Here is a 25,452-nt window from a genome sequence, read left to right as displayed (position 1 = left end):
GATGTAAATCTTGAACCAAATCGTTTAGTTCAGACTGAGTAAAGCTCTGGTGCACAGCTTTCTTCAGGTTTGTGGACTTCTTGATGTTATATTTATTTAAATCACTTGTGGAATCGTCTATTTAAGGTGAATTTTCTGGTGGATTGGCACTGGTATGCCTGGACCATGAAGAATCGGCGTATAGCAGATGGCATATCTGGATAGACAACTTTTTTTTATTCTTCAAATTGAAATCGTGAAAACCAGCCAAACAAAAGTAACAATCCAATGATTGTTACTGGTGTTGATTTCATGGCTCTTGCTACACCATTAGAACTCAAATCTGAACACTTCTTGTTCACCCTTTGACCACCATATAAGTCCTTCAACCCATGTGTAGCAGTCATTGTGAGGTGTCCAAGTTTTGCACTGATCTCCTATTTTCACTCTGAAATACATGAGGTACTCTTGTCAAATGAAAATTGTTAGTTATTTTTTGCTTTCACCATTAACTTACCAAAAATGTAACAAAAAGAATCTGCAGAATTTTTGCAGTCTCTTGAAAAAGGGAAAGTTTGCTTTATGGCCTGAAAATATATTTTCTACCAACAAAAATGCGTTTGATCACAGAAGATGGAAAATCACACAGCACTGACATTAGTTGCATGGTGCATGAGTGAGACGGATAGCTTCTTCCTTTTTCCTGTTTAGTCTCTGCAAATTACCATCAGGTATTACTTCAGAGGATGAATGAGGATGATATTTATAAGTGAAGTATAGTCTTGTCGAGTCTCAGTTCAACCATTCCTGAGATGTGTGGTAAATTGAAACCCAACTACCAAAGAACATGGTATCCAAGATCTAGTATTCAAATCTGTATAAAAATAACTGCCTTTACTATGAGCTGAATGCTGGAACTCTCAACTTCCAAATCAGCTGATCTGCGAAGACGTGTTCACCATTAGACCAACCCGGTGGGTTTGACGCGGATAGCTGCCAATAAATATGTTACATCTTGTTAAGTCTTATCATAATCTGATGGCCAAGCTCTCCCATCATCCTGTCATCTTCATCCCAACCACCCCTGCTCTTGTGACCAGTCAACTGTTTAACTACAAGAATAAATAATATACACCAAAAAAAGTGAATATATTATATAAATTTATCATAAAAAACAGTTTTATATTTATTTTATACTACCACATTTTTGTCAAATTTTCAACTTTTTTACAAATTTTGAAATTTGTGATTTGCAAAAAAAAGAAGGTTATTTTTGGATTTAGTGCTAAAATACACATAGGAATCAACTATCAAAAGTTAAAAAACATTCCACAACCCAAATTTTGCAGGTATTGTCATTAATAATGCAGTTAAGAATAAAATAAGCATAATTTTAAGAAAGGGGTTTTCAGAAAAAAATTGTGAAAGATGAACACACACACACAATGTTGATCACAATTTTATAATTTTTTAATTTTATTTTTCAGAGTAATTAACGAATCTGTTGACTTCATTTATCAGTGTTGAAGTATTCAATAGATATTTCACCATTTGATTATTTCTTTTCCATTTTTCTAAATTCAGCTTCTTGTGCCATCTTTCCTATTGAGAAGGGCAGCAAGTAACTTGGAGGGATTTGGTTCACAAGACAAAATGTGAAACAGATAATTTTTTCCGGTAGTCAGCAGATATAAGGAACTTCTGCAGACTATCTGGAATAGAGAACTCTTGATTTTTTTCTATTCCAGACCATCACCACTTTCAAAGTTCAGTACTAATCATGTTGGGCAGTCCTAGATTAGAATACAATTCTATAAAAACTTTTTGAGTAATTAAACTCTTTTACTGAAATGCTTAAGAATGTTTTATGGGAAAATTGTTTCAAAAATGTTTTTTTAAACATAAAAAGACTTGTTAAACTATGTATAAAGATAAAAACTGTTCTTTGAATATCCGATATCAACTAATATTGAAAAATTCATTTTTTAATTTCAAACTTAACAAGGAAATCATTTCATTGTTATGAAAACTAAAACAAATGTTGAATTTTATAATATTTTAAATCTATCTTTCCATACCTGTAGTTACTGTTATTACAGTAAGAGCACAGGAAAATCTGAATAAGAGAAATTAGTTTTAACAACTATTATTACATTAATGTAATCTATTAAAGACATGAGGTGTATTCTACTTTGAATTTCCTCTCACTGGATGACAAATGAGTTTTATGAATTAAAACCCAAGAAGAGCTAGCATTTGTAAGAAAGAACACAAAGAAAATTTCAATGCAGTTATTATATTCTACATTTTCACTTATACTTCCTTCTGCTATAACATTCATAAATAATAGATATTTTGACAGTTGTTATATTTCAGTAGGAGCAGGCCTGGTGTTTTAAGTAATAAAATTTTCAGCCATCTATTTTGGCTATTTATGTAACCCCTGATTGTAACTAAACATAATCTTCAGCTACTTCATTAAGTTCACTTGCTAGACTGGCAACTGATGCACTTTGTATAATACATACACGATGAAGCAGGAATGAAGGATAATGGAAGGAAAGTAAAAGGCACGATCAACTACCGAGTGATTTCCTCCAATTGGTAGAATATAATGTCTCATGAAGGATCAAATTGTGTTTTTTAACAATGTAGTAATACAGATAAAATTAAGTTTAGTTGTAGTGTTAATTAACTTCTACGACAAAATTTAAAGGGCTATGTAAATTCCTATATTCAATAATGATATTTTACTAAAAGAATTAAAATAAAACTTAATTATGAACAAATACATAAAATAAACTATCACTAAAATTTACCTGACATTTGAATGTAATAGAAATATTATACGTTTACTTTCAATTGTAATATCCCTACTTATTTTAACTAATCGTTCAAATTTATCATGCTTCTTATCCATCTCATCTCTATATTGTAGAAAAGCTTTTATAACAAGTGAATCTCCAAAATTCTCACTTTTTTTATCCTCTTCAGAATTTTTACTCTGTTTTTTTCTCTCACCTGCATGCCGTCTTTGATTCCAACCATGACCTATAAAATGCACAAGGAATCAAAATTTTACACATTAAAGACTAAAAGATAATTTCTAACACGTTTAAATGTTTTGAAAAGTACTAAATTAAATGAACTATTATTTTCAATATAAACACACTTTTAATGTGTACAACAAAGATAGTTATACTTAATAAATATATGCTCTATACTGTAAATATATGTTTTAGGTATATTGTTATGCTAGCCCAAAAATAACACTGATGAGAAAATCTTGGCACTAAAAAAGCAAATTGAGAATTTTTCTTAGTACAAAAATGTATTCTAAATCTGTGATAATCTCAAAGTTTCACACATATACTACTAGTGTCATCTTGAAATCAACTGTATTAGAATGCTACAATCTTACTACCCCAGTTCAAAGGAAATGTGGTTAACTTTCCAAACGTTATCACAGTTACTAAATAAGACTGATATTCCTATGTACTTTAAAGGTATGTTGTTTAGATATAGAGGAATGTTGTACTGAAAGAGTCCACAAAAAATCCTTTAAAATTTGTGATATTTTAATGCTGTAAAACTTATGCTACATACAAAATTATTTTTAAAAAATTGCAAAAGAAAAGATCTCTAATATCTACAATTTACAGGGAGAGAAACACTGGTAGGATAGGAAAATTATTAATAAATGTTTAAAAAAAATCTGTTTTACGTAAGTTTAATATTTATTTAATTTTTTTTTTTTTTTTTTTTTTTTTTTTTGTCTTCAGTCATTTGACTGGTTTGATGCAGCTCTCCAAGATTCCCTATCTAGTGTCGTTTCATTTCAGTATACCCTCTACATCCTACATCCCCAACAATTTGTTTTACATACTCCAAACGTGGCCTGCCTACACAATTTTTCCCTTCTACCTGTCCTTCCAATATTAAAGCGACTATTCCAGGATGCCTTAGTATGTGGCCTATAAGTCTGTCCCTTCTTTTAACTATATTTATTAAATTTATTTAATAAAAATTAAAAACAACAATAATATTAAATACAAAAATATGATTCTATATATATAATTACATGAAAGGGCACTATAAAAAAATTTTACTCAGTTTAGCATCAACTACGTTATATAGATCACATCTGGGATGGGTTGGCATAGCACTACATGGAAAAAAAAAACTATGTACCTGCTTTGATAGATTAAGGGAAACCTTATAAAATCTTGATCGGAGTAACACAAAAAAACAGAATTATAAAAAAAAATGAAGAGGTTAAATTCCTTCATAAAAATAATTAACACTGTAATAATCAGAAATCAAATGGATGAATATATTAAAATATATACGAAGAATAAAATAAAAATTTGGGACTGATCCAATAGAAATTATCTGACCATATTTCATTTGTATATCATAATGCAGAAAATACATACCTTTTTAAGTTTTGTTATTTAATAACTTATCAAGTGGGTAATATTAGTTCAGCAATTCATTAAAAATAACAACAGAAGAATAATAAGCATATACTTTCATATATGCTGACTTAATGTTGAATTACATTAAAATATTCTATTGCCTGGTTTGTCATAAGTGGGTATTATTATGAATAAGGAGCTTTTGTTATATTAAAAGACACATTTTATTTCTTTAACAAAAAATATATATGAATAAAAAAAATATTATAAAGTTAATTTATTTTAATACATGAACAAATTGTGTTGTACAGAACAGCTGTTGGGCAATTACGGCAGGATAAAAACATATGAAGATTTTCCAAGCTATATAACTGATAGTAATTAATTTACCCATTAGTTAGACAATTAAATATATATCTTCATCACCCAATTGTTGTTCAATTCTTGGAATATTCTTCAATATTGGGGTAGCATTGTGGAAATTGAAAGATATTTAATGAAGTCAAAAGAAAGTCAACAATACAATAAGTTTCTGCAATCTTATAGTTTCCTTAATTAAAAATAAAATTACTTTCTGCAAAAATTTATTTGTTTTTACAAACTGAAATATTTAGTGATACTAAAATCCAACCCACTGTTGGATTTAAAGCAAGAAACTGGCCGTAAAAGAGATCTTACACAAATGAAATCAACTTTGTGCAAGGATCTACTACTTTCCTCCTAATTATAACAGCATAAGTAAACATATTTGGTGGACATTTGTTGGATGTTATATTCTAATGGTTGTAGGTTACCTGACATGAGAAATGACATTTGTATTATTAAGATTAACAAACATCCCAAACCAAACTTTTCAGAGAAAGTGAGGAATGAAATAGTTTGTCTTCTTTATTAACCTGAATATATTTTGCATACCAGTACATCAAGCTCACAAAATGCTGGTGATATTCAGGCCTGCAAGCAAGACCTTGATTATATTTGAAACTGGGTTTACAATGAACATAATTACTTGCAGAGAAGGCAACAACTGCTACTTATATCTCATGTGCTCTACATACATCAGTCATAAAACTGGGATAAAAATGTAAAGTAATTATGAGTAAATACTACTGTGCAGCATAAACACACAACTTTTCAGTTAAAAGCAAAATTATATACAGGTAAGTATAAAAAGCTCAGCTACATAAAAATAAAATAGAATAATTATAATATCACTGTTCAGAATATATAAAAATGCTGAGGTTCAAAATATTTTATAGTGAACCATTCTCAATGCAACCAGAAATATAACTGAAATTTTACGGAAATTACATAATTTAATTTTAATTGAAGTAACAATTATTGTAGTATTTTAATTTTAGCATTCACAGTTTACTTAGTTTAATATCTAAGGTATTTCAAAAGCATCAGCAATTTTAACTCTTTTATACTATGAAGAATAATTTATGTAACATTTTTGTTTTAAGTGTACAATAGAAAAAAAACACTTTCATTGCCTATATTTTCATGGTTAAAAACACACTAGTTTGAATATCATAAATTTAAACTATCGTATTACTAAATGTGAAGAGGTATTATGTATTATGCTTCATACACAATAGGATTTATTCATTCGTTAATTTACACTACGTATGCTGACATAAAAGGGGATACTTTTGTGGGAATTTCAAAGCCCCCCCAAAAAAAATGTCTTATTAATCAATGTAAAATAACATTATTGTTTTTAGTTTAAGTATCACTTTTGTTGTTAATAAGTTGTTTTTTTAATGTTAATTATACGAGGTTAACGAGCGTAGGTTAGATTGACGATTCGTTAGTACACTGAATCAACATAACCTACGCTTGCTAACCTCGTCTAATTAACGTTAAAAATAAAAATTATCTACAACAGTAAATAAAATTTTGGCTGTAAAATTCTGAAATTGTCTCGTTAAAGTGGGCTAAGTCAGAATTCTTTTCTCTAATAGTAATGATTCATTATATAGCCAACTGTTCCCCAAAGAAAATGCGGCAAGTGAAGGTCTGGATTAAAGTTGCAATTAAATTTCGCATGAAATCACTTCAGTATACACTTTCCAAGTAAACATGGCAGGGGATAATTGTTATTTTAAGCTACTTAGGTTTCGTTCAACCCCGTACAACCGTAAAATTATCGCACCCGACGTACTACGTTAACATTACCTGACATTTTTTTATTAAATAATTTTGTTACAATAGTGTTACTATATATGACAATATACTACTATTAATTTTGTTCAAATACAGATTATCTATCAAAACTTTATATCTGCATATACTAGTAGGATAAAATACTTCCTAACACATAACCTATTCACCACCGCAGAAACAATTAACGCATGCGTACTGGGCCATAATGAAGCGCAGCCGTTACAGAATAGTTGGGTTCCAGATAGACTGCATGCAAATGTTGTACTTATCAGTGTGGTGCAAATTTTATCAAAGTACAAATCTCAGGAATGGTCGACCTGAGACTATACAAAAGATTTCATTTACAATCATAGATAAAATCCTCTGAAGTAATACCTTACGGGTGATTCCGGAGGCTAAATAGAAAAATAAAGAAGTTTTACGTAGTAAATTACATAAATCACTTCAGGAATGGGTAAATATGTCATGCCGAATTTGTATAATATTTTCTATTAATGAACCCCAATGAAATTTAATTTAAATGGCGGTTTTGTGTACGGTAAAGATAAAAAAAAAATTTACAAGGTTTTTTTTTTAAAAATACAGTTAAGCATTCATAAATGTTGAAAAACCGTCCGCAACCTCAGATTACAAACACCAATTCCCATCTGTTTTATTAAATAACTAATGGTAACCTATTATTTTATTAACAAGTCTATAACTAACCTTAGTAATAATAATATGAAAGGGTTTATAATATCGTTGGAAAATTTTTATTAATTTTGGTAATAGTAAAATAGTTTTAAAGTACGATAATAGAGATCAGGACAATACTACATATTGTAAACTTGAAACGCATACGAAATCATCTCTGGACGTACGTGTTATTTCTTAAGAACAATGTGAAATAGAGACTAAAACAACTATATGATTTTCCATGTTTAAATAATGTAGAATGTTCTACCAGTTCGTAACTATTAAACAGAGCGAAATTTATATGGAAGTAATGTAAAATATTACAAAAAAAGAGTTTTTCCTATTTTATTTGGTATAATTCATATTTTGTAAATCCCCCCTTCAAAAAAACACCTATTACCACAAAGAGAGCCCTATTTGATTAAAAAAAAAATTACATTAAAAAATCCAATAACATTTACAGGAAGTTTAACATAATTTAATTGCTACTTGCTTGTTTCAATTATTTATTTTTCACTAAAATAAATGTTGAATAAGTAAATACCAATAAAAACTAATTTTCATCAAGGAAGAAGGAAGATTCCCTGTAAATATTTTACACAGCTATTATTTAAATCAGGATGAAGATAATTCCATTCTGATATTTTAGTTAAGAATGAATCCCCTGTTAATAATGTGTGATGCTCAGACAGACACTAGTCTACAGGCATAAATTGATACACCACAAATTAACAATTAAAAGAATGTTTCTTGCTTTCCTACAAAATGCAAACAATAAGATTTTGTCTTAATCTAATCTTTATATATCTAGAATTAATTTATCAATTAAAGAAAGTTCAGGCAGTTGTCTAAATTTCATTTGCAATAATCATGTTTTAATAAGAATAGAAATCTTATTGAACATTATAAACATTCTTGGGCTTAGAAGACACTAGAAAAGTGCTTTTCAAGCTATTATACATAGTCTTAGATCGTGGATACCGGTGTTCTATGGTGGTTGGGTTAGGTTATAAACAAATAGTTTAGAAATGAATTTTTCTTAAAGCATAATCTTTTTTTCTACCACATTTTATTACATTTACTTTTTCTTAATTATTTTTAAATTAACTATCAGTCCTAGCAGCAAATATACCAATTCAGTATTTCTGCTAAGTCATTTTTAACTTCCTGTATTGCTTCCTCTATATCAAAGTAAAGTCGCTTTTGAAATCATCAATTCCTTTCTCCCCCTCCAGTACTTTATTAGACAATTCTTCTGCTCCCTGCAGCTGTCAAGTGAATTATAGCCACTTGTTAGCTCATTCTTTTTTCTAAAATTAAGAACTTATGATCTTTGTACATTCAATATTAATATATTTTGGCCTCATTTTCCAAGTTCTCTCCTATTTTCTATGCACTCATTTACATTTCCAAAAATCATATTTTTTCACCTTGGTACCAGTATATATTTATTTAATTATTGTTAATGTTTTATGGTGATAATTAACAAGATATACTAACCGGAAGATTTAAATAATGGAATATGATTAATTACATTACTATGTTTGTAACTAATTTGTAATTATATGTAACTTTGTAATTATATGTAATTATATTGTAATTATTTGTAATTATATTGTAATTATATTGTAATTATTTGTAATTATATGTAATTATATTGTAATTATATAACTATGTTTGTAATTCGATCCGATCCCCAAAGAGAATTATGAGCATTGAAGTCACCCACCAGTAAAACAGGTGGGGGAAGCTCAAAAATTAACCTTGCTATGTCATCCTTATTCCAATCAAAATTCGGCAAGTATATGCTGCAGACAGTGATCTGAAGTGGACGCTTCATTCCAACGGCGACCGCTTGTAGGTTTGTGTTTAGAACAACCACTTCGGTGGTAGCTCTAGTCGATGTTAATATAGCTACTCCACCTCTAACTCTTACATTTGGCGGTTGATCTCGCCGAAATATATAGAATCCTTTTAATTAAAAATTTTCATTTCGGCAGAAATGCATTTCTTGCAGACATATACAAATTGGGTCTACATCATGTACCAAGCGATGGAGCTCATGGATGTTTGAAAAACATCCATTGGTGTTCCATTGTACAATCGACTCACTAATTTTTAATTAACTTATGATCTGGATTTGCCTTTCGGCCACCCTTTTTTCCTTTTTTTCTCCATCTTTCGAATAATTATTATTATTATTCTCTTGGGCAAGCCCAGTAAAAAGCATGCTGGCCGGCCCATAGGCAAGGCGCAGGAGCTATAACTGTTGTTCTGACATGCATTGTATATGGTAACATAAACTATTGAAAACTATGGGTAAAATGTATGAATGAAAGACAAAATACCAGACATAAAAATTTAACATCAATCAGATGTTAACGGCCATTGTCCCCCGTCTGCAGCTCCATCTGATGACGATCAGTTGGCCCTTCAAGAACAGGCGTTATCTTATCGCTCGAGCTTGTGATGTACCGACGGACCAAGCGCATGTATCCAGCAACACAGCCTTCTGCATTGGTCGGAACAGATTTGCTGGTGCTCCAACGGATCTTAATGAACTATGCAGAGAACGTGGAATCTCTCCCATCGCGCCCAAAACCACAGGGACCACCATTACGCTCTCCTGGTTCCAAATTTCCCTGACTTGTTCTGCAAGATCCCTATACTTCACTAGTTTTTCCGTGTACTTCTTCACTATGTTGGTGGACAATGGGATTGTGACATCAATCAGGAAGGTGATTTTTTCCTGCTTCTTGGTCAGAACGATGTCTGGCCTATTATGCTCCACTGTCCTGTCTGTCAGAACAGTACGATCGTAGTACAGTTTATACTGATCGTCCTCTAATACAGGCTGAGGAGCATACTTAAAATACGGGACTGAAACGGCAAGGAGACCCAGGTTCAAAGCGAGTCTCTGATGAAGTATCTTCGCCACGTTGTTATGTCGGACTGTATATTCCCTTGGAGCTAAAAACTGACACCCGCTAACGACATGTTCGATGGACTCGTTGGTCGATCCACAAAAACGGCACAGGTCAATGGTTACAGCAGGATCCTTGACGACTTGTTTTCTGTAGCTGAGTGTGCTGACGACCCTATCCTGTATAGCAAATACAAGGCCCTCGTCTCGGCAAACAACTCGGCATACTCCAGCCAGGCCACAGACGCATCTCGATCAACCGCTTCATCCATAAGCGCCGCATAGTACCTCCCATGCAACTCCCTCGAACGCCACCTATCCATCACACTGATCTCAGAGATGGTATCCTCAAGGGGCTGAAATTTCTCATCACTGAGGCGCAGTGGGGTTAGATTACTGTCACTTTTTACTATAACCCCGTGGAGCAAGCTGGATTGGCTCCTCTCTAGGAAGTATTTCCGGAGATTCTGCAGTTGTTTTGCATGAACCTCCCGCAAATCCACAACGCCTCTTCCTCCTCTATTCCTGGACAGGTGAAACCGCTCGACGGAGCTGAGCAGGTGATGGGAGCGGTGTCGCGTGAACGATACACGAATCATTCTATTAAGCCCTTCAAGGTCTGTCCGCGTCCAATTTATCACACCAAAGCTATAGGAAATCAACGGAACGGCAAATATGTTAATGGCCTTTACCTTATTAGAATCACTCAACTGGGAACTCATGACGGCTCTTACTCTACTCTTGAAGCCAGATGTAAGGGCCTCTTTCGCTCGACTATGGCTAATTCCAATATCCTGCAGGAAACCAAGGTATATGTCTCACCACGCTGCATTGCATTCATGAGTGCAGGAGCATCCATCTGCGGCACTTCACACGCCTCAATCTGCGACCATTTTCCTCTCTTCATAGCATTGACCCTACACTTGTCAAGACCAAAACTCATGCATATGTCGACACTGAACCTCTCGACTAATTTGACAAGTTGCCGGATCCCTTTTTCAGTGTCAGAAATAAGCTTAATATCATCCATATACATGAGGTGGCTAAAACTGTACTGCCCAAGAGCAAAACCCTTCTTGGACTTCTGTAAAATGGAAGACAGAGGGTTCAACGCTAAGCAAAAACACAAAGCGCTCAAGGAATCCCCCTGAAAAATGCCTCGGTTGATCTGTGTTACTCCGACTTTAACGGGGTTCTTATCTGGAATGGTCAACAAAAGATTTGTGCACCACTTACCCATAACGACACTTAGGCACTCAACGACAACGGGATCGACTTTGTAGAGACGTAAGACCTCTATCAACCAGGAGTGCGGAACCGAGTCAAAGGCCTTTCTGTAGTCTATATAACCAGTATATAGGCTTCCCCGACTCTTCTTTGCCGTTACAGAGATAACGCTATCAATCACTAGCTGCTCTTTGCAGCCCCTACTACCCTGACGACACCCTTGTTGCTCCTCAGCTAAGATTTGATGCCTCTCAAGATGCTTATTGATTTTGGCAGTGAGAACAGAAGTAAAAAGCTTATATATTGTGGGGAGACAGGTAATAGATCTGCCTTCGCAGTAGAAGATTTCGGGATCAGATAGGTCATCCCCTGGGTGAAAAAGGTCGGCATTAGGCTTGCATCTCGCAAGATGGCAGAATAAAATTCTGCAAGACGCCTGTGAACAAAAAAAAAGCGCTTGTACCAAAAGTTATGCACTCCATCAATCCCAGGCGCCTTCCAATTATGGGTTTTCCTAATTGCCTCCTGTACATCTTCTAGAGTGATTAAATTATCTACCATTGTCTGGACTCTATCAACTCGTTTTCGTTCCTCACGAATCCACCTTGCCCCACTGTTATGCTGTGAGGAACACGACCAAAGCGGGCCCCAATAACCCAAGACCTCCTCACTAGTAGGGGACGCGTTCGCCTGAGGTTGTTGCAGAGGTGAAACCTGCAACCGCTTATAGAGCTCCTTTTGATTGGTACGGAACAAGTGAGCTTGTTCCCGGCGCATATTACTCTGCCGATACCGCCGCAGCCGACATGACAGTACCATCAATCGTTGCTTTAACAAATCCAGGACTTCATGGCCGGTGGTGTTTTCCGGGTTCTCATATGTTCGGATTATCGACTCCGCCGCCGATCGGATCCTTCCACTGGGGTTAGCAGATGTTAAGAAACTGGGCAAACGACCAATCTCTTTTCTCAGCTTATCGACCTTCTTACACAGTCTCTCCTCCCAAGGTGGACGCTGGCGACTCTTACGCATTGCAGGAGCGATGATTCGCTGGCCATTCGCTTTGACTGCCGTAATCGCACCGATGTACACTAACTCATGGAGCTCAGTTATGGAGGGTACTAATCTTACTTTTTCTTCAAGAATCTCATTAATAAGGCTCACTATGTTCCTCGTTCCGCAATTAACCCTCAGCCTTGGTATACGCTGTCTGGCCGACGGATCCATACCACCATACAGCATCTCGTTCTCAGCAAATTGATCGGAGAGGGGATTGTCGGCTCTTATCGTTTCTTCTACAGTACTTTCATCTGAAGATGGGCTGGACAACAACCCTAACTCCCTAGAAACATCAGCTCGGATTAACGCCACCACTTCCGCAGGAACCCTATTAGACTTAAAAAGGGATCTGCGCTGATCCAGGATGTTTTGGACAGACTTACATCGTAGCTCAGGGAACTTCTCAACCATCGCTTGGTGCAGCGGAACACTATACGGTTTCATGTCCGATTCCATTTTTGTTATAGTTAGGTAGGTACGGTAAAGGAAGGCATTATGTTCATCTGTCCATTTAAACCGCTTCCTACCCCGGGGTTCTACAGCACTGGGTGACTGAACTTCAGCCACAACAGAAGCCACAGAAGACGTTCCAGTCCTTGTGGTACCATTAGGTGAGGCGCCGCCACTCGCTTCAGCACTCCTCACCCCAGACTGAACATCACGACGGCTCCGAAGGGTGTCAGCCCGCAACACCCTACCGCCCCGGCATATTCACATCGTTGTACTCCATTAATTTTCAAAACAAATGGGTAACAGGATAAGCTCCTGCGGGCAAGGCTCCGACACCACTAGAAACGGCCGTCCCTAACATGGGAAACAGACGCCGACCAAACGCCGCCCAATCTGGAACAGACTCGTTGGATTTAAAGTACCTGTTATGGTCCGCGGGTGGGCCTTTGAAGAACACCACCTACCCTGTGTATCTACAAGGCCTTCCTCTATCCGCCACCTTGAGGACGCGCCCAGTAGGGGGACAGGATCCCCCCTACTGATCATAATATTTTTATTATGATTATTATTATTATCCATGTCATAGAGAAAGCGCCGTCCCCCGACTAACTCTATTGCACCGCTGCACGGGACGACGCTGAGCACACCTTTTTCAAATGTGCTTGGTGGACGGCAGACAGAGGGACACTAAAGGCGGATGTCAGAGCACTGAGCACCCACAACATGGTTGCGATGATGCTCCGTGACCTGAGCAGCTGGGAAAGTGTAGTTCGATTCGTCGCCAACATTCTCAGGACCAAAAAGGTTGACCTAGATAGTCCTGAAAATTAGGTAGCATCTAATCAGGCTAGTATAGGACTCGACCGGAAGTAATGTGTTAAACGGTTACGGGTCAAGTCCTGGTAGAGAGGGGGGTGGTTTTAGTCGGTAGTCTGCTGATAGCGATTGGATAATACCACCATTGGGTGCCCGACATTCCGTGCGTAAATACATTTCTACCTACCTCCGCAAAAAAAAAAAATTATTATTATTATACCATAATTGACATTTTACTAATTATATATATATATATATGAAAATTAGGTAGCATCTAATCAGGCTAGTATAGGACTCGACCGGAAGTAATGTGTTAAACGGTTACGGGTCAAGTCCTGGTAGAGAGGGGGGTGGTTTTAGTCGGTAGTCTGCTGATAGCGATTGGATAATACCACCATTGGGTGCCCGACATTCCGTGCGTAAATACATTTCTACCTACCTCCGCAAAAAAAAAAAATTATTATTATTATACCATAATTGACATTTTACTAATTATATATATATATATATATATATATATATATATACAAGTGTGCTTAATATTATTAGTACATACAGAATTATTTATAAGTAAACTGAAATATACTGATATATACTGAAATGGTCAGTTTATTTGTAAATTCAAGATGTATTATAATAGAAGTGGTGTTTGTGAAAATCAGTTTTATGACCAAGAAAGGAAAAATCAGAAATACTGTAATTAAATGATAAATAGAGGGTAAAGGAAATAATTTCTGATTATAGAAATTATTTGGGATTGTTAAGAGGATGAGTGGTAAAAAAAAAGCGCCTAAAGTATTTATGAATGGGATGTGTTTGGAAGAATGAACAGAAGACAATGATAAACGTATAAATGAAGAATTTTCATTTATATGGATAAATCTGCACTTCAGTAGGAAGATAAGTAATTTTATTACATTAAGGGTAAGTCAAATCTTTATATTATTTTTCGGTTCTCTTGAAAGATTCCTACTCCGGTTTTTTTCGATTTCTTCACTACCGACAAATTTTATTACTTTAAAAGAAAATATTACTAACACGTTGCCCGACGAATAATGTGTTTTGTGTTGTGGAGATAAAACACTAATCTTTATATGACTGGATAGAGGACATATGGCGTAAAATTCAATTAGGTGTACAGTATTGATGCATACTCCAGCGTCACAGAATGAGCGACTGGGTACTAAATAAAATCATTGTACGCTTACGCGATTAAGTAAAATAAATTGACTTGAGTAAAATAAATTGCTTAAGTCAGATAACCAAAAGAACGACCAAATGTCGCAACACAAGCAGCAATTTACGGACAGTCGTAGATAATTTATCTAGAGATCAGTGTTGAAAATACAGAATAAGAACATTTCTACTGCATTAGTTTAAAACGTAGTTTTATCCCTTCTCTTAAACTTACATCTGCGCTTGCGCCGTTTCTTTTTATTTAGTTCTCCCACTCATTTAGTTTTGCTTATTTATGCATCAAATTCTAGCAATTCCAGTTCATGGGTCCCGTATCGTTATATAAGGATAAGTGAGGTAAAACTATTAAACTAATATTTGGTGCTGATGCAATCTTTGCTGTTCACCTAATCATGTTTTTGAAGTGGGAGATTATCAGTCATGGTCATGGTCTTACTATTATTTAATAATTATCATTATTTAATATAAATTTAGGCCAAATTAAGCGTATTAAAATTAGTTTTAGTTTTCTATATACTGAAAAAAACAAAATGGATGAGCATATTTTGTATGGAGTTATCCCTGAAAGAGATTTAAATCCAAGCAATGAATCTCTGGGATGTATGTTGCATAGAAGTTTGAAACACCATGCGACTAAAATCGCTCAGGTAAGAATTTCTGGTAGAAGTGCTGATATTATGAATGAAAAATATGTAATTCTAGTGAAAATTTCTCGCAATTATTGTAGTAAAACTGCGGCTGGTTATCGCGGATGTCGTATACATTTCTTAATTAGCGGATTATCATTGTTTAACAACGTAGAACTATGGTAACATATACGTTGTTACCGTTCGCTAACTTATTATTCTTCGTTGTTACTATTCGCTAACTTGGAGACAATAAATAAATCTGTTATTCTGACCGGAAATTTTTTGGAACAAGGGAAACAGTTGTAAAACCCAGAGAAGGATCACAAAATATAAAATTAATTATAAAATAAAAAATGTATGATTAAAGTTCATATTATTTAAAATATTAACATGTGTAAGTATATGAAGATACAAAATATAAAAAATACTTACAAAATGATTCACAATTTATAAGACATTAAAGCAAATTGTATGAATACATGTTCATGTATACGTTTAACGGAATGCAGAAATTTTTAATTAATATTATTTAAAAATTCGTGGGAAGAGAAATATTGTTTTTTCTAAAATAAAGTCTTTTTGCTGTATTTTAAATAAATAATTTTTTTTTAACGGTTCGGTAATTTACCAAAAATGGCAAATTTTACGTTGTGCTGCTTGCGTCTTATTCCGCCGAGTGTTACTCACTGAGGGGTGTCTAGTTAATTTTTTGTTAGAAACTGAAAGTATAACAGAATTAGTAATTTCAATGTTGTAAATTACTCCTTTATTTCGTCTTTTGCCCCTGCTTTGATCTGATTCTACATCATTTAATGTGATTCTATATTTTCTTCCATTTGATTACTGTTACTGAAAAAACAATCACTCTTTAACATCTGTCTTAGATATTACATTATGAGAAGCAATCCCAATTTTTCACATTAACCCGTGCTAATTTAATGAGGGTTGTGTAGTGTAGAAGACATGACTGTGCATCTAACCATGTAATTATTAATGTATAGTAATGTATTAATGTAAAAAAAGTGATTTTTAGTATAGACTTACAAGGACATTTTTTTGGACTAAGCCAGCATTCCAAAATATGTTAACTACTGAAGGAAAGTGTTTTTAGCATAAGTTCAACGCAATATGGTACATTATCTATGATTAAAATAAAAGATCTTGCTTATGAGAGATTTTGTATCAACTTTGCTTTTATACAATTTGAATAATTTCAAAAGTTCACTTTTGAAATCCTATGTTGTTAAATCAGTTTTAATAAACCCATTACAGTCCAAGTAATATTAACAAATTCTTTACAAGTAGGTATTGAAGGGTTCCCAGTATTTCATTTTTGTAATTCTCAACATGTTTTTTTAAAATTTAAATGAGGCTATAAATATGTCTCAACCAAATTCAAGATTCTTCCTCCCTAAATTTCTTTTTTGTCCCTGTGATATTGAATTTTTATTCAGTAGTATAGATCTACTGTGTTTTGTAAGCCAAAACTTACTTTCACTAAATAAATTATTTTCCTTTAACTTGAAAAGCAATTTTGTCAACGATGGAATGTGCTTATAGGTTAAATAGCAGTTATTTACAGCAGAAAGATTGTATGATTATTGATTATATTTTTTCTTAAAAAAAGGTTTTCCTTCGTAAAAAAGGTTTCTGTAAAATAGATAATTAGACTGATTAAATGTTTACAATATATGTTTTTTTAAGGCATTATAACTAAATTTAATTAAGTAATTAAGATCAATGTGAATTCTGTTGACAGGAACATTTTAAATTGTATGAATTTCTTAAAAATTACCATAATGCTATTTTTTTATTTTTTTTTAGATTGATGCAATTACTGGAAAAAGTCAGACATTTAGTGATATTCTTCATTCAAGCTGCTATTTGGCTCAAAATTTAAAAATTAGAGGATTAAAAAGTGAAGATGTTATCAGCATATGTTGTGAAAATAGGTTAGAGTCTATAGTACCTGTTATTGCTACCCTTTATATTGGAGTTGTAAGTGCTCCATTAAATCCAGCATATACTGCAGGTAAAGCCACTTTTTGTATATAATATTAAAATATGTGACTTTTTTTTAATACTGATTTATGTGATTTCTTTCTGTTTATGGTAATGCTATTCATGAATAAAAAATACAGGAATTTTTTTATTTACAGTATACCTAACATCACTTCAAATTTTTTTCTATTCAAATGTATTGTATATAAATGAGTTCAAGCCAACATTTCTAGGTGATAAATAACTGTTAATATATGCAATTTATGAATATTTACTTTTTTGTAAGCTTACAGTAATATAAATTTACTAAAAATGGAACCATTTATATTTTAAGTATACATAGATCAATCTTATTTCAAATCTTTTTATTGCTAAATATAATTATGATGGCAATTCAGAAAGTTATTGGTCTGACAACGAAACACAAGATTTTTCATAAATTTATTTTTATTTTTTAAATATAGTTACCTGACAACTTGACATGTTCAAACCTACAACTTCCCAATTTTTTAATACCCTATTTATAATGCAATTTGTCCAGCTCTGCAAAATGAGTGGTTGTCTCTGATTTGACCTCATTATTTCAAGTGAATCTTCATCTGGAGACTCATTTCTTCAAGTATGGGAAGAAGAGATAATCGCTGGCTATTTCTGGTGCATTTTGAAGCACTTTGATCATGAAGCTTTGCAGCAGCAACCCGGTATGTGTATGTAGGCTTATTATTGTATAGAAAAAGCACTTTCCTTTTAGCCTGAATAGAGTCCTTCAACTGGTCCAGTAGTGAAGTGTAATGCTCCCTGGTGATGGACCTACCTACCTTTTACCAGGTAGTCTATGAGCACCACATGAATTCTAAAAAAAAAATCATAGCTCATGACTATTTTATATTTTTCACTTGCTACAAAATCTATTTTTCATTAAAAAAACTAATAAGTGTATTTGGGCACTGGCCTGTCATTACTTAGTCGATGAATTAGTTAATTTCTTGATGTTTTGAAACATGTAAAATATGGCTAATGAAATAGAGTTTGATAAATTTAGATAAACTCTAAAATGAATTAATAAATTTAACAATGACTTTGTGATTTAAGTCTTACATTACATTAATGTGACAAAACCTTACATAGCATATGGCACATTTTCAGAAATAGTTGGGTAAAATTAAAAATATACATGTCTCTTCTACAGCTTTCTACTAACAATTTTGGAAAAAAATATTGTGATGTGGTTTTAAAGCTCTGGTAAATCAAAGGAAACAGTTGATTTTTCTTTTGCTAAAATACATTTGTAATATCAGAAAAATATTTTATTACTCATAATGTACTTTGTGTTTACATTTTATACTCACAATATCCTTTGAAAATTTCTATTTATATTATTTTTGAAAGTTTTCTCTGTAACTATAAGGAAAACTTCTCAGTGAACTACTTGATAAAGTTTAAATAACATTCAGTTGAATGGTAAATGAATAATAATAAAAGTATATTAAAAATCACATGATTGAACTTTTGTGATATACAGTGTATCACACAAAGATATGAAGAAACTTTCAGGACATGTTCTACTTGTGAAATTAATGATAAAGGCTCATATAACTGTAGGTATGGAAACGCTTTGTTTTCAAGTTACGTCTAGTGGAAGATTTCAACCCGGGTCCGGTTTTCAGCTCTTCTAATAAAAAGAAGATCTATTGTAATTTTGGGAACCAAATTAAGGAGTAAAGTTTATGGTTTGGTATGTAATTTGAACTGGGAAATAGATTAAATAGGTCCCAGAAATGTAACTCCAGTAGTTTTTAAGATATCCGATGTAAAACATAACAGTTGGTGACAAAAAACAGGTGTTTTCAGGTTTATAGTTGGATAGCTTTGTTAAATGACTAATAAGTGCGGAAGATTTAATAACAAAATTTTAGAAAGCAACTTAATTTATGTAAATACAACCAATAAAAGCACATAAAAACTTTTAAAATCCGTTTTTTATTGAAGCAAGAAAGACAAAAAATAGACAGAAGATTGTATTCATTTTTCTGTACCTAATAAACATTCTTTTTAAAACCAAAAACGATAATTACTGAAAGTAATTTTAAAAGAAATACAACATTTATAAAACATTATTTTAGTTGTGTGTATTCAATAATTATGTAAATAATAAAAACAATTATAAAAACTAAAAACACATGACTGCCAAAAAATTTGGTGGGGCTGTGTTGGGGCGCACGGCTGTTGGTCTAACGTGAAACGTTACAGACCTTGGATGAAGTTCCTCCGAGCTACAGACCGACCAACTTATCTTGTTAAATGGAGTTAAATGAGAGCTATCATCGTATTTTTTGAATAAAACTGAAAGTTTCCTATGGAAAATTTGAATTACTTCAATTGGCCAACTCTACAGATAAATTGGTCGGTCTGTATGTCAGCGAGTTACTTTTAGAGTATTGAATTGAAATAAAAACGAGACATTGACTCTGTATTAAATTTAATTTTAACATAAAACAGACACTAAATGGTACAATATATTTATTTTGATTAATATTCGACGACAATTTTGTTCAACATTGGTCTGTGATATGGGAAGTAAGAAATATATGACATAATAAGCAGCAGTAGAGGTGTTCGCGCCGTCAGCGGCATTCATTGAGCGCGCCGTGCCAGTTTTGCGATGCTCTCGAAACAGTCTCGCTCGCTCGTCACCGGACATTGAGGTACCTGTGCGTGGCTCATAACTCCTCTTTCCACGATATGCGTAATTTATATTTCTGGCAGTCTTTTGCGGGGGTTGAGGCTGACATATTTTTATAGTTTTTTTACACGTTTACTTTAATTTTTCTACACATAAATGTTGTCAAAATATGCTTATTATTATAAATCGATCTATCTCGCCAAACTCTAAAAATAAGCACACAAATCACCGCGCTATCACGTCTAAGTCGTGAGCTACACTTATTTTAAATGAGCAAGAGCGCCAGTTTTGGCTGATCTGCGTTGTGGCTCCCCGCTAACCCACTCGCTAGTGACGCACACTCAAAGTCGTATCGGTGAGCTGACCATGTAAGTTTTAAAATGACACCGCATTTATGTTTCCGAGACTAATATGTGGGAGATATTAAAGCAGGACGGTATAGAAATCTTCGTTAGTTACAAATTTCTGTTCTAGAAACAGCTGGAAATTAATAAACCCGTATGTTTCGATGTGATTTTAAAGACGTTTCACGTCAAAATAAATAAATTTAACTAAAAGATTGGCAATAAATCGAAATAAAAAAAGGTAACAAAGTACGGAAATAAAGGACTAGTTATGCAGTATTTAATTAAATAAAATAATGGGTGATCAATCAACTGTCAGCCAGTTTTAATTAGTTTAAATATATTTTTTACGCTTTAGAAATTGCAGGCATTTAAGGTTGTCTAATAATTAAGTTATTACCAGGTCTTACATCGATAAGAAAATTTTGTCCTTCAAGGAAACTATTTATATACCGTCGGAGTACTCTTTAATATACAGCGTCATTCACGGGAACCGGATGTTTTTAAAATAATCATAAAAAATTGAATATTTACTTTAAAAAAGTTTTATTGGTACTGAAACACTTGTTAAATCAAAGCATTTGTTACTTACTCCTGAACGAAAAATTATGTCCGGCAAGTGATGTCCATTTTGGGCAATACATTGTTGTAGCGTTTTACGGTAACTGGCCTCAATTCTTTGCAGCATGTCTACATCAATCTGGGTGACGTGATGACGAATTGCGATCTTTAGGTCCTCCAATGTACGCGGTTTATCCAATGTACGCCGTACACACGCGATTTCAGAAACCCCCACAGAAAAAAGTCACAACTACTCAAGTCGGGGGACCGAGGGGGCCAAGGAATGTCGCCGAATCGGGAAACTATCCGTCCCGGAAACAAGTTACAGAGAACAGCTATCGTTGCCCTCGCTGTGTGCGCTGTAGCTCCATCCTGCTGGAATAACACATTTTGAAAATAGATTCTCCGGTTTCGTAACTCAGGGATGAAAAAGGTATTCAGCATCGCAATGTAACGACCAGCTGTTACAGTTACGGCAGCGTCATTTTCTTCAAAAAAATATGGTCCCATAACACCGACCTTTCCTATTGCACACCAGACAGTCCTTTGGGCTATGAAGTGGTCTCTCGTGAATCTGATGTGGGTTTCTTTCTGCCCGATACCGGCAATTCTGTTTGTTGACGAAGCCATTCAGATGAAAATGGGCTTCGTCACTCATTAACAATAACAAATTTTCATTTTCTTCAAAAATGGTAAGCATTTGTCGACAAAATTGTAATCGCTGCGTGAAATCTTGCTCGTTTAACTGCTGCACGACGGCTATCTTGTAAGGATGGAAATGCAGGTCTGTATGCAGAATTCGTCTTACCGTACTTGTGCTCATTTGAAGCGCTGCTGAATATAGCGGCGTGGGCTTCTGACAATGGCTTCCCTTACTCGTTCGATGTTCTCCGGAGTGCTAGCAGTTCGTCGGGGACCCGGTGGTTTTTTCTTCAATATTGAACCGCTTGTTCGAAGGTTGTTTACCCATCACAATATTGTTTTACGAGAAGGGACACTTGCATTACAATGGATATTAAACTGACGGCGGAAATCTCGCTGAACAGCAGTTACGGATTCGTCATTTCGCACAAAACTGTCATACGCGTACAGGCGTTGGTCTAGTGTCCACGGCTCCATCTCAACGACTAAAATGTAAATGCTATGAAGAAAGGAAACGTCAGACAACAGCCACGTACCCCTCACACCACGAACGCCCAAGTACAACCCACTTCAAAAACATCCGGTTCCCGTGAATGACCCTGTACAATAATTATTATTCAGAGTTCTTTAATATAGGACAATTACAATTCAGAGCCCTCCGACTTCATTTAAATATTTTCTGTGTTACGTAGGCCTGGCCCTTGGCAAAGATGCAATTGCTCTGATCTACGACAGCTCTATCTAGAGTAATCACTTGTAGTTTATGCACCGGTCACAGCCCAGCACAATAATAGTGGCAGTGTATGCAGTTCCACTTTACCCTGTCTCCCTAAAGCATGAAATTCGACACAGTGGGCTCGATCCTCAATCTGATGCCGACAGCATTACCTCTAATCGTACTGTATAAATCAAACTCTACAAAGATCCTTTGTGGGAGCTCGCCGGGTTCAAGTTGGTCTCAGAGTAGCACAGGCCACTTGATTTTTCTGAATGTATCAGTTAATGTTTGTTCTGGTTTGTTGATTTTGTATTTTACTTGCAAATATTCCATTTGAATTTTTAAAGTTGGAAGACTGGCTGCGAAGATTTAACAACATTTCCGAATAACCGTGATCTGTCAGATCGATAGAGTATCTGCATGCATCAGGAACAAAAGTACCTTCAACCCACTAACAAATACGCCGTTTGAATTTTGAAAATCGGATGGTTGTTTGCAGAGATATTATAAAAATACTACATTGCATCAAACAGCGCCCAAGGGGCATCCCATTTATTACACGCATCATTTCACCACTATAGTCTCACACGCAGTCTCCATGGGAAGCCCATTATTAGTTAGAGATTTTCATTAAACAGAAATTTTTTTAATCTATTTAATACTAGTTGACCCGGTAATGATTCGCCATTGTTAGATGTGATTATATATATAGATTAAATGAACACAAATGAAAGTTTGATAAAACATTAAAAAATTGAACAATACGGAATATCACCAAATTTAACCTTTCCCTTTTTCGCATCTTCCCTTTTTTCCTTTTTCTCTTTTTCCCTTCTTCTTCCCTCTTCCCTATTTCCCTTTCTCCCTTTTTCTCTTTTTCACAAAGATATTTCTTTTCGCGTAACTAATATTTTTTCTGAGCGATACTCTCTATCGCTAGATTTGAGTATGTATATAGATTAAATTAAACGTTTTATAATACGTTAAAAACTGAACATTAGGGAATTTACAAAATTTAACCTTTCACTTTTTCCGTTTTCACCTTCTTCATCAATTTCCTGTTTTCCTCCCCATTTTCCCGCTTCCACCATTAGCCACATTCCCCCATTTTATTGTATTCTTTTTATTTTCCCTTCCATTTTCCTTTTCCCCTTTTTCAATTTTTTTTATTTCCCCAATTTTCCCTATTTCCTTTTCCCTTTCGCCCTTCCCCCCGAGTGTAAATCGGTCCAGTACTTTTTTAGTGTACAGCCGACACACATGTGAACATTGCCTTTTATATATGTAGAAGAAGAAAGGCTGTTTTATATTTGTTTGTTTCCTAAATATCTCGACACCGGTTCCACCTAGCGGGTATAGTTTTTGCAAAACTTTTTCTTTTCACATAACTAATATATATTCTAAATATGAGTCAAATCGAACCATAAATACAATTTTTTGAAATATCACGACCCCGCGTACCTAGCGGTTCCAAACTAATTCAGAAACCTGAATCGCAACAACTCACGAAAGTTTCATCGCAATCAGATGATTGGTATAAGAACGTATACGGGACAAACAGACAAATAAACAAACATTCATTTTTATATATATATTATATATATATTATTATTTATATATATATATATATATATAAAAGATAAGAATATTTTATTTTATATAACGTAAATTCAATTATATTATTTTTGTAATACTATTCATTCGACTGATTTGAATAATTCAGTTCAAACCTCGCTAACACAATAATAGAGGCTCATAGTTCGTAGTACATTAATTCAGTTCTTTAAAATCTATACTTCAGCGGCAAATCTCCACTATTACTACTACTACTACTACTACTACTACTACTACTACACACGCCCGCCCGCACGCCAGTACTCACTCCCTCACGCACTAACGCACACACACACACACACACACACGCGCGCGCGCGCGCACGCACGCACGCACATACACACACACGCACACGCACACGCACACGCACACGCACGCACGCACACACACACACACACACACACACACACACACACACACACACACACACACACACAGAGAGAGAGAGAGAGAGAGAGAGAGAGAGAGAGAGAGAGAGAGAGAGAGAGAGAGAGAGAGAGAGAGAGAGAGAGAGAGAGAGAGAGAGAGAGAGAGAGAGAGAGAGAGAGAGAGAGAGAGAGAGAGAGAGAGAGAGAGAGAGAGAGAGAGAGAGAGAGAGAGAGAGAGAGAGAGAGAGAGAGAGAGAGAGAGAGAGAGAGAGAGAGAGAGAGAGAGAGAGAGAGAGAGAGAGAGAGAGAGAGAGAGAGAGAGAGAGAGAGAGAGAGAGAGAGAGAGAGAGAGAGAGAGAGAGAGAGAGAGAGAGAGAGAGAGAGAGAGAGAGAGAGAGAGAGAGAGAGAGAGAGAGAGAGAGAGAGAGAGAGAGAGAGAGAGAGAGAGAGAGAGAGAGAGAGAGAGAGAGAGAGAGAGAGAGAGAGAGAGAGAGAGAGAGAGAGAGAGAGAGAGAGAGAGAGAGAGAGAGAGAGAGAGAGAGAGAGAGAGAGAGAGAGAGAGAGAGAGAGAGAGAGAGAGAGAGAGAGAGAGAGAGAGAGATCTAAATCGGTTTAGCTGTTGAACTGCTTTGATAGAACAAATATAAATGCTTACATACATATACCCTAAGTATATTAACTCCTCTTACCTATGTGGCATAAAGATGAAGGTTTGAATACATGCAGCAGAAATGAAATTCAAATCTCCACTACTACTACTACTACTACTACTACTACTACTACGCATGCACACACGCATATACCCACACACACATATATATATATTTAAATAATGTAATTTATATATATAGCCTATGACACTCCCGGTAATGTAAGGGATGCCTATGCGGGTTTATACATCTAAATCGGTTTGGTTGTTGAACTGCTTTGGTAGAACAAACATAAATGCATATATACATATACCCTAAATATATTACAC

At 34.6% G+C, this 25,452-nt stretch overlaps 2 protein-coding genes across 3 annotated transcripts in view; one reads left to right on the top strand and one right to left on the bottom strand.

Annotated features, from left to right (window-relative positions):
* The window catches only part of Trax (Translin associated factor X), a 639,975-nt gene that overhangs the window by 5,970 nt on the left and 608,553 nt on the right, over nt 1-25,452 (bottom strand). Inside the window, exons 1-2 of one of the 2 annotated variants that reach the window (XM_075366332.1) lie at nt 6,579-6,777; nt 2,799-3,030 (exon numbers count right to left, since the gene is read on the bottom strand). In XM_075366332.1, coding sequence (XP_075222447.1) covers nt 2,799-3,030; nt 6,579-6,585 — 239 coding nt within the window. In that variant the 5' untranslated portion in view covers nt 6,586-6,777. Of the gene's footprint in view, nt 1-2,798; nt 3,031-6,578; nt 6,778-25,452 lie in introns of those variants that run through there. The other variant, XM_075366331.1, reaches the window with a different exon arrangement.
* The window catches only part of LOC142325049 (luciferin 4-monooxygenase-like), a 42,652-nt gene continuing 32,407 nt past the window's right edge, over nt 15,208-25,452 (top strand). The window contains exons 1-2 of the mRNA XM_075366334.1: nt 15,208-15,560; nt 17,367-17,574. Of these exons, the coding sequence (XP_075222449.1) occupies nt 15,444-15,560; nt 17,367-17,574 (325 nt within the window). The 5' untranslated portion in view covers nt 15,208-15,443. The remainder of the gene's footprint in view (nt 15,561-17,366; nt 17,575-25,452) is intronic.

This window comes from Lycorma delicatula, chromosome 5, assembly GCF_047948215.1.
Source record: "Lycorma delicatula isolate Av1 chromosome 5, ASM4794821v1, whole genome shotgun sequence".
Lineage (NCBI taxonomy): Eukaryota > Metazoa > Arthropoda > Insecta > Hemiptera > Fulgoridae > Lycorma > Lycorma delicatula.
Note: the sequence above shows the minus strand (reverse complement) of the source record. Positions and strands in the feature narration are given on the sequence as shown.